General features: G+C 41.0%; 1 protein-coding gene across 1 annotated transcript in view; it reads left to right on the top strand.

Annotated features, from left to right (window-relative positions):
- The window catches only part of LOC109881895 (muscleblind-like protein 1), a 154,218-nt gene that overhangs the window by 134,231 nt on the left and 9,806 nt on the right, over nucleotides 1-10,181 (top strand). Inside the window, exons 5-6 of the mRNA XM_031791231.1 lie at nucleotides 5,149-5,290; nucleotides 7,113-7,148. Coding sequence (XP_031647091.1) covers nucleotides 5,149-5,290; nucleotides 7,113-7,148 — 178 coding nt within the window. The remainder of the gene's footprint in view (nucleotides 1-5,148; nucleotides 5,291-7,112; nucleotides 7,149-10,181) is intronic.

The following is a 10,181-nucleotide window of genomic DNA, read 5'->3' as shown; positions in this document are numbered from 1 at the left end:
CATAGAGCCGCTGTAGCAAAACGGTCTCCTATTATAGCTACAGTAGGACTACTTGAATATAAATTAAAAAGCTTTGGTATGTCTAACCAATAGAAACGTTATGACGTTGGAAAAATCCCAAGTCATCCTGGATTCTCTTTAAAGAGTTCTGTAGTTTGTCGGAACCAGAACGTGTGTAATGATGAATGCAGAAACAGTGTTTAGCTCAAACCAGTGTTTAGCTCAATCCAGTGATAGCGAATAGCAAGCAAAGCAACATTCCTGTGTGTCAGTAATTGATGTCAAGACCATAGTGTTTACAGTAACAACCCTACAGACATTAATGATGTCAAGACCATAGTGTTTACAGTAACAACCCTACAGACATTAATGATATCAAGTCCATAGTGTTTACAGTAACAACCCTACAGACATTAATGATATCAAGTCCATAATGTTTACAGTAACAACCCTACAACTATTAATGATGTCAAGTCCATAGTGTTTACAGTAACAACCCTACAGACATTAATGATATCAAGACCATAGTGTTTACAGTAACAACCCTACAGACATTAATGATGTCAAGACCATAGTGTTTACAGTAACAACCCTACAGCCATTAATGATGTCAAGACCATAGTGTTTACAGTAACAACCCTACAGACATTAATGATGTCAAGACCATAGTGTTTACAGTAACAACCCTACAGACATTAATGATATCAAGTCCATAGTGTTTACAGTAATAACCCTACAGACATTAATGATATCAAGTCCATAATGTTTACAGTAACAACCCTACAACTATTAATGATGTCAAGTCCATAGTGTTTACAGTAACAACCCTACAGACATTAATGATATCAAGACCATAGTGTTTACAGTAACAACCCTACAGACATTAATGATGTCAAGACCATAGTGTTTACAGTAACAACCCTACAGCCATTAATGATGTCAAGACCATAGTGTTTACAGTAATAACCCTACAGCCATTAATGATGTCAAGACCATAGTGTTTACAGTAACAACCCTACAGACATTAATGATGTCAAGGCCATAGTGTTTACAGTAACAACCCTACAGACATTAATGATGTCAAGACCATAGTGTTTACAGTAACAACCCTACAGACATTAATGATGTCAAGACCATAGTGTTTACAGTAACAACCCTACAGACATTAATGATGTCAAGACCATAGTGTTTACAGTAACAACCCTACAGACATTAATGATGTCAAGACCATAGTGTTTACAGTAACAACCCTACAGACATTAATGATATCAAGTCCATAATGTTTACAGTAACAACCCTACAACTATTAATGATGTCAAGTCCATAGTGTTTACAGTAACAACTCTACAGACATTAATGATATCAAGACCATAGTGTTTACAGTAACAACCCTACAGACATTAATGATGTCAAGACCATAGTGTTTACAGTAACAACCCTACAGCCATTAATGATGTCAAGACCATAGTGTTTACAGTAACAACCCTACAGCCATTAATGATGTCAAGACCATAGTGTTTACAGTAACAACCCTACAGACATTAATGATGTCAAGGCCATAGTGTTTACAGTAACAACCCTACAGACATTAATGATGTCAAGACCATAGTGTTTACAGTAACAACCCTACAGACATTAATGATGTCAAGACCATAGTGTTTACAGTAACAACCCTACAGCCATTAATGATGTCAAGACCATAGTGTTTACAGTAACAACCCTACAGACATTAATGATGTCAAGGCCATAGTGTTTACAGTAACAACCCTACAGACATTAATGATGTCAAGACCATAGTGTTTACAGTAACAACCCTACAGACATTAATGATGTCAAGACCATAGTGTTTACAGTAACAACCCTACAGACATTAATGATGTCAAGACCATAGTGTTTACAGTAACAACCCTACAGACATTAATGATGTCAAGACCATAGTGTTTACAGTAACAACCCTACAGACATTAATGATGTCAAGACCATAGTGTTTACAGTAACAACCCTACAGCCATTAATGATGTCAAGACCATAGTGTTTACAGTAACAACCCTACAGACATTAATGATGTCAAGACCATAGTGTTTACAGTAACAACCCTACAGACATTAATGATGTCAAGACCATAGTGTTTACAGTAACAACCCTACAAACATTAATGATGTCAAGACCATAGTGTTTACAGTAACAACCATACAGACATTAATGATGTCAAGACCATAGTGTTTACAGTAACAACCCTACAGACATTAATGATGTCAAGGCCACCTGTTGTTGTTGTTTGTTGTTGTTGTTTGTTGTATATTTCACTCCAATGATTTGTTTTTTGTTTGTTTTGTTGTTTTGTTGTTTTTCTTTCTTTCTCACCAACCCAAACTACACTGCTGCCCCCATGATGCTCCTCTGCTTGCTGGTTTATGTTAATGCGCTTGAATCCCATTGGCCCGTTGCCATCACGTGCTCGCTGCCTGCTAATTAAGACTCAGACGGCTGTCAAATCACTGAAGCGACCCCTCGACGCAACCTTTGACCTGGTACTATGACCTTCCACCTTTTAGCTTGGCATGCAGCTCTGTTATGCTAGATTCAAACTAAATACATCTCAGTTACTGTTAACTAAACGTTTCATTGGTGGGGTGATGAATTGATTCAGGATAAAATGGTACCTAGTTAATTCACCTCAGCATCCCTTTCCATTCCATCTCTACGTCAACAAGGGACAGAGGCGGAAATTGCAAAAGTTTACGTATTAGAATACTGTCGACAGTCAGTTCATCCCTGATAGTCTATTCATCCATAACACGACTTGAACGTCTATCTGGAGTTCATTTAGTGAATGCAGTAGGTAAAAGCATGATTAGTGTCTATTCAGTAGTATTCAAATATAAATATTTGGCCATTTTTATGATATATTTTCTTATTATTGCCAGTTCTGCATGTGTAATTCTGGTGGATGGGTGGGCTTCTAAAAGGGAAGCTTTTCTCTGTTAATTAACATCATTTCTGTTGTCACCCATGATCACTAGTACAATAATGACTATCATTGTTTTGTAGAGCTCCTAATATGTTAGCAAGTATGTGTTATAATTGCTAGTTTATTTTCAGTGGTGGTTAAAGTAACCCAATTGTCATACTTGAGTAAAAGTAAAGATACCTTAAATGAAAAAGACTCAAGTAAAAGTGAAAGTCACCCATTTAAATACTACTTGAGGAAAACTCTAAAAGTATTTTGTTTTAAAGGTAAAAGTGTAAATAATTTCAAATTCCTTTACATTAAAGCAAACCAGACGGCACAAGTTCTCTTCTTTTTTTGGTATTGACGGATAGCCAGGACCACAATCCAACACTCAGACATGGTTTACAAATGAAGCAGTTGTGTTTAGTGAGTCTGCCAGATCAGAGGGAGTAGGGATGTCCAGGGATGTTCTCTGTTTAGTGAGTCTGCCAGATCAGAGGGAGTAGGGATGTCCAGGGATGTTCTCTGTTTAGTGAGTCTGCCAGATCAGAGGGAGTAGGGATGTCCAGGGATGTTCTCTGTTTAGTGAGTCTGCCAGATCAGAGGGAGTAGGGATGTCCAGGGATGTTCTCTGTTTAGTGAGTCTGCCAGATCAGAGGGAGTAGGGATGTCCAGGGATGTTCTCTGTTTAGTGAGTCTGCCAGATCAGAGGGAGTAGGGATGTCCAGGGATGTTCTCTGTTTAGTGAGTCTGCCAGATCAGAGGGAGTAGGGATGTCCAGGGATGTTCTCTGTTTAGTGAGTCTGCCAGATCAGAGGGAGTAGGGATGTCCAGGGATGTTCTCTGTTTAGTGAGTCTGCCAGATCAGAGGGAGTAGGGATGTCCAGGGATGTTCTCTGTTTAGTGAGTCTGCCAGATCAGAGGGAGTAGGGATGTCCAGGGATGTTCTCTGTTTAGTGAGTCTGCCAGATCAGAGGGAGTAGGGATGTCCAGGGATATTCTCTTAATAAGTGGGTGAATTGTACCGTTTTCCTTTTAAAATGTAACGAGTACTTTTGGATGTCAGGGAAAAAATCACTGGATTAAAAAAGTACATTATTTTCGTCAGGAATGTAGTGAAGTAAAAGTTGTCAAAAATATAAGTAGCAAAGTACAGAAACCTCAAAATACTACTTAAGTAGTACTTTAAAGTATTTTTACTTCAGTACTTTACACCACTTTGTATTTTTGCATTATTCACACATTATTTCTGTGTAAATTGTTTGTATGTTGGTAAATACTTGTATTGTTATCACAATTCCTAGACCAGCAACACTGCCTTGCTTTAGTAGGAGTTGAGGAACAGACCACTGTCTTGCTTTAGTAGGAGTTGAGGAACAGACCACTGTCTTGCTTTAGTAGGAGTTGAGGAACAGACCACTGTCTTGCTTTAGTAGGAGTAGAGGAACAGACCACTGTCTTGATAGAGAACTAGTGTTACATAGAACACTGCTTGTTATAGGACTAGTGTTACATAGAACACTGCTTGTTATAGGACTAGTGTTACATAGAACACTGCTTGTTATAGGACTAGTGTTACATAGAACACTGCTTGTTATAGGACTAGTGTTACATAGAACACTGCTTGTTTTAGAAGGACTAATGTTACATAGAACAGTGCTTGCTTTAGAAGGACTAATGTTACATAGAACACTGCTTGCTTTAGAAGGACTAGTGTTACATAGAACACTGCTTGTTTTAGAAGGACTAATGTTACATAGAACACTGCTTGCTTTAGAACCAGTGTTACATAGAACACTGCTTGCTTTAGAACCAGTGTTACATAGAACACTGCTTGCTTTAGAACCAGTGTCACATAGAACACTGCTTGTTTTAGATTGACTAGTGTTTCATAGAACACTGCTTGTTTTAGAACCAGTGTTACATAGAACACTGCTTGTTTTAGATTGACTAGTGTTACATAGAACACTGCTTGCTTTAGAAGGACTAGTGTTTCATAGAATACTGCTTGCTTTATAATGACTTGCTTATTTTTGGTTCAAAATGATTGTTTCATGGAGATGCCTTTCTATTCTAATGAAATGATGTATTCTCCCTGTCTTTGATTCCACTACCACCATTTTTTCTCTCCCCCCCCCCCTGCTCCTTCTATCTTTTTGTTTTGTGTTTTCCCCTCCATCGGGTCCCTCTATCAGGGGCTCTCACCTGTTTTACCTCCATTACCAAAGAGACCCACACTTGAAAAAGCCAACGGTGCCATGTTCAACTCCGCCAACATGTTCCAGTACCAACAGGCCCTGGCCAACATGCAGTTTCAGCAGCAGTTTATCCCATCAGGTAGGCCTTGACTTCTCACCTTTCACCTCTCAACTCGCCGCGACCCCTGAAGTCAAGTCTGATACGGCTGACCTCCATTCACAAACCCAAATCCTTACCCATAAAACCTTTGGTTTCAGGCTCCTTACCCAAAAAACCTTTGGTTTCAGGTTCCTTACCCATAAATGCCAAGAGAGTCCAAAGCTGTCATCAAGACAAAGGGTGGCTACTTTGAAGAATCTAAAATATGAAATATATTTTGATTTGTTTAGCACTTTTTTGGTTTCTACATGTTTCCATATGTTTTTTCATAGCTGTGATGTCATTACTATTATTCTACAATGTTAAAATAGTACACATTTTAAAAAACTTTGAATGAGTAGGTGTGTCCAAACTATTGACTGGTTCTGATTGGACTTTCATGTTGCAGTATCCCTGGTGAAACACTAACACAAACAAACACACATATACACCAGAACACTGACACCACCCTGGTTCGACCCATATAAACCAGAACACTGGCACCACCCTGGTCCGACCCATATAAACCAGAACACTGGCACCACCCTGGTCTGACCCACATACACCAGAACACTGACACCACCCTGGTCCGACCCATATAAATCAGAACACTGGCACCACCCTGGTCCGACCCACATACACCAGAACACTGACACCACCCTGGTCCGACCCATATAAACCAGAACACTGGCACCACCCTGGTCTGACCCACATACACCAGAACACTGACACCACCCTGGCCCAACCCACATACACCAGAACCCTGGCACCACCCTGGCCCGACCCACATACACCAGAACACTGACACCACCCTGGTCCTATCACTTACACCAGTCTGACAACATTGGCACCACCCTGAGATGACAGCAAAGTCATCTTAAACTCTGTCTCACAGTCCTCTCACAGTCCTGGTATGTAAAAATAGCCGGCATGGATTGGGTCCAGTGAGTGTTACTGCTGGTTAAAAGTGGGATGGTGTAAGGGGCCTTGAAAAAAAAAATGGCCCAGTGTTTTAGAAATAACCAGGCCGATTTCTGTTCTCAGTCCATCCCTGCTGTCAAGCCACAGTGGTCCAAGTCCACACTGAGAGAAATGGATGAAGCTCGTCCATAACCCCTCTAGGCCAACCTTTACATAGGAGGAGTATTACAAGAGAGACAGTTTCCAGACATGTCATTGATCTTGGAGAATGTTATTGGCTGATGTGACTAGTCATTCTCCTTTTTCCCTTTTTAAGACGTACTTTTCCCCTGGATGCCTGGTGCTAAAACGTAGGTCAATAGTGTTTATAAGCAACATTATCATAGCTACTGAAACACATCAAACACACAACATCTGTCTGTGTGCTTTACGGTCTAGCTCTCTGTGTGTTTGTGTGCATTTAGTACCGACCATGATTCTATCTGTAAAGAGTGACCATTGTTAACAGTAATGATTATCATTCATGAATGATTAATGCCAGTAGAGGGGCTCCAGAGTGGTGCAGCGGTCTAAGACACTGTATCTCAGTGCAAGATGTGTCACTCAATTGGTCCAGCGTCGTCCGGGTTTGGCCAGGGTAGGGCCATCATTGTAAATAAGAATTTGTTCTTAACTGCCTTGCCTAGTTAAATAAAGGTTAAAATATGCAAGTTAAATATGCCTTTCTTCACTGTATGGTAGTTGATGTGTCACCTGTGTGATGCGTTTTAATGTACTGTATACTCTGTAACCATAACAACACTCCCTAACTCTGTGGACACTGTCTTGTAATGGGTTGTGTTGATTTCTTCTCTCCATCTCCTTTTCCAATCCACTTCCTGTTGCAATGCATGATGGGCAGGCTCGATATTGTGCATGACACCTGCAACAAGTGTTGGTAGGTGCCAGCTTTCCTTCCTGATTACCTCTCAGCCTTTTCAGTCCCTCACATTCCATCTCATGCCATCAGGGCGGCCATTTTTCACTCTGAGACCAAGGGGGCCTCTCAGAAGTCCAAAGTAGCTTCATATCCTCGTCTCCTTCCCTTCATAAAGAGATAAATGATAGATAGATAGATAGATAGATAGATAGATAGATAGATAGATAGATAGATAGATAGATAGATAGATAGATAGATAGATAGATAGATAGATAGATAGATAGATAGATAGATAGATAGATAGATAGATAGATAGATAGATAGATAGATAGATAGATAGATAGATAGATAGATAGATAGATAGATAGATAGATAGATAGATAGATAGATAGATAGATAGATAGATAGATAGATAGATAGATAGATAGATAGATAGATAGATAGATAGATAGATAGATAGATAGATAGATAGATGATAGATAGATAGATAGATAGAGCCCTTATTAACAAACAATGCTGTTTTAAGAAAATAGAGATAAGAAAATATTTACTAAATAAACTTAAGCAATTAATACAAATAAATCAGAAGTAAAACAATAAAATAACAATTTTGAGGCTATATACAGGGTTACCAGTACTGAGTCAATGTGGAGGCTATATACAGGGTTACCAGTACAGAGTCAATGTGGAGGCTATATACAGGGTTACCAGTACTGAGTCAATGTGGAGGCTATATACAGGGTTACCAGTACTGAGTCAATGTGGAGGCTATATACAGGGTTACCAGTACAGAGTCAATGTGGAGGCTATATACAGGGGGTACCAGTACTGAGTCAATGTGGAGGCTATATACAGGGGGTACCAGTACTGAGTCAATGTGGAGGCTATATACAGGGGTATCGGTACTGAGTCAATGTGGAGGCTATATACAGGGGGTACCAGTACTGAGTCAATTTTGAGGCTATATACAGGGTTACCAGTACTGAGTCAATGTGGAGGCTATATACAGGGTTACCAGTACAGAGTCAATGTGGAGGCTATATACAGGGTTACCAGTACTGAGTCAATGTGGAGGCTATATACAGGGTTACCAGTACTGAGTCAATGTGGAGGCTATATACAGGGGTACCGGTACTGAGTCAATGTGGAGGCTATATACAGGGGGTACCAGTACTGAGTCAATGTGGAGGCTATATACAGGGGTATCGGTACTGAGTCAATGTGGAGGCTATATACAGGGGGTACCAGTACTGAGTCAATGTGGAGGCTATATACAGGGGTACCGGTACTGAGTCAATGTGGAGGCTATATACAGGGGGTACCAGTACTGAGTCAATGTGGAGGCTATATACAGGGGTACCGGTACTGAGTCAATGTGGAGGCTATATACAGGGGGTACCAGTACAGAGTCAATGTGGAGGCTTTATACAGGGGGTACCAGTACAGAGTCAATGTGGAGGCTATATACAGGGGGTACCAGTACTGAGTCAATGTGGAGGCTATATACAGGGGTACTGGTACTGAGTCAATGTGGAGGCTATATACAGGGGGCACTGGTACTGAGTCAATGTGGAGGCTATATACAGGGGGCACTGGTACTGAGTCAATGTGGAGGCTATATACAGGGGGTACCAGTACTGAGTCAATGTGGAGGCTATATACAGGGGGTACCAGTACTGAGTCAATGTGGAGGCTATATACAGGGTTACCAGTACAGAGTCAATGTGGAGGCTATATACAGGGGGTACCAGTACAGAGTCAATGTGGAGGCTATATACAGGGTTACCAGTACTGAGTCAATGTGCGGGGGTACAGGTTAGTTGAGTTAATGTGTACATGTAAGTAGGAGTAAAGTGACTATGCATGGATACATAACAGCAAGTAGCAGCAGTGTAAAATCAAATGGGGGGGGAATAGACTAGAGTGACTGGAGTCTTCAACAATATTTGGGGCCTTCCTCTGACACCGCCTAGTATATTGGTCCTGGATTGCAGGAAGCTGGGCCGTATGCATTACCCTCTGTAGAGTGTTTGGACCATGATAGTTTGCTGGTGATGTGAACATCAAGGAACTTGAAACTCTCGACCCGCTCCACTGCAGACCCATCGATGTTAATGGGGACCCATCGATGTTAATGGGGACCCATCGATGTTAATGGAGACCCATCGATGTTAATGGGGACCCATCGATGTTAATGGGGACCCATCGATGTTAATGGAGACCCATCGATGTTAATGGAGACCCATCGATGTTAATGGAGACCCATCGATGTTAATGGAGACCCATCAATGTTAATGGAGACCCATCGATGTTAATGGAGACCCATCGATGTTAATGGAGACCCATCGATGTTAATGGTGACCCATCGATGTTAATGGGGACCCATCGATGTTAATGGAGACCCATTGATGTTAATGGAGACCCATCGATGTTAATGGAGACCCATCGATGTTAATGGAGACCCATCGATGTTAATGGAGACCCATCGATGTTAATGGAGACCCATCGATGTTAATGGAGACCCATCGATGTTAATGGCAACATGTTCAGCCCTCCTTTGTCTGTAGTCCACGGTCATCTCCTTTGTCTTGCTCACGTTGAGGGAGAGGTTATTGTCCTGGCACCACACTGCCAGGTCTCTGACCTTCTCCCTATAGGTTGGTTATGGTGTTAGAGTCATGCATGGCCACACAGTCATAGGTGAACAAGGAGTACAGGAGGGGACTAGGCACATACCCCTGAGGGGCCCCTGTATTGATGATCAGCATGGCAGATGTGTTGTTGACTACCCTTACCATTGCAGTGCAGCTTTCATAAGATAATAAAACCATGAAAAACGAAACACGTTAATACAAATATTGTTATATTATCTTCCCTGTCTTGTGTCCGCAATGAAGACAATACTGTATGAAGGAAGCAATACAGTACGAAGGAAGCAATACTGTATGAAGGAAGCAATACAGTACGAAGGAAGCAATACGGTACGAAGGAAGCAATACAGTATGAAGGATTTAGTTGTCACTTGGCCAGGTGTTACCTGATGATGGAAAA

This window comes from Oncorhynchus kisutch, linkage group LG15 (assembly GCF_002021735.2).
Source record: "Oncorhynchus kisutch isolate 150728-3 linkage group LG15, Okis_V2, whole genome shotgun sequence".
NCBI lineage: Eukaryota > Metazoa > Chordata > Actinopteri > Salmoniformes > Salmonidae > Oncorhynchus > Oncorhynchus kisutch.
The sequence above is the reverse complement of the archived record's forward strand: the minus strand, read 5'-3'. Positions and strand labels throughout refer to the sequence as shown.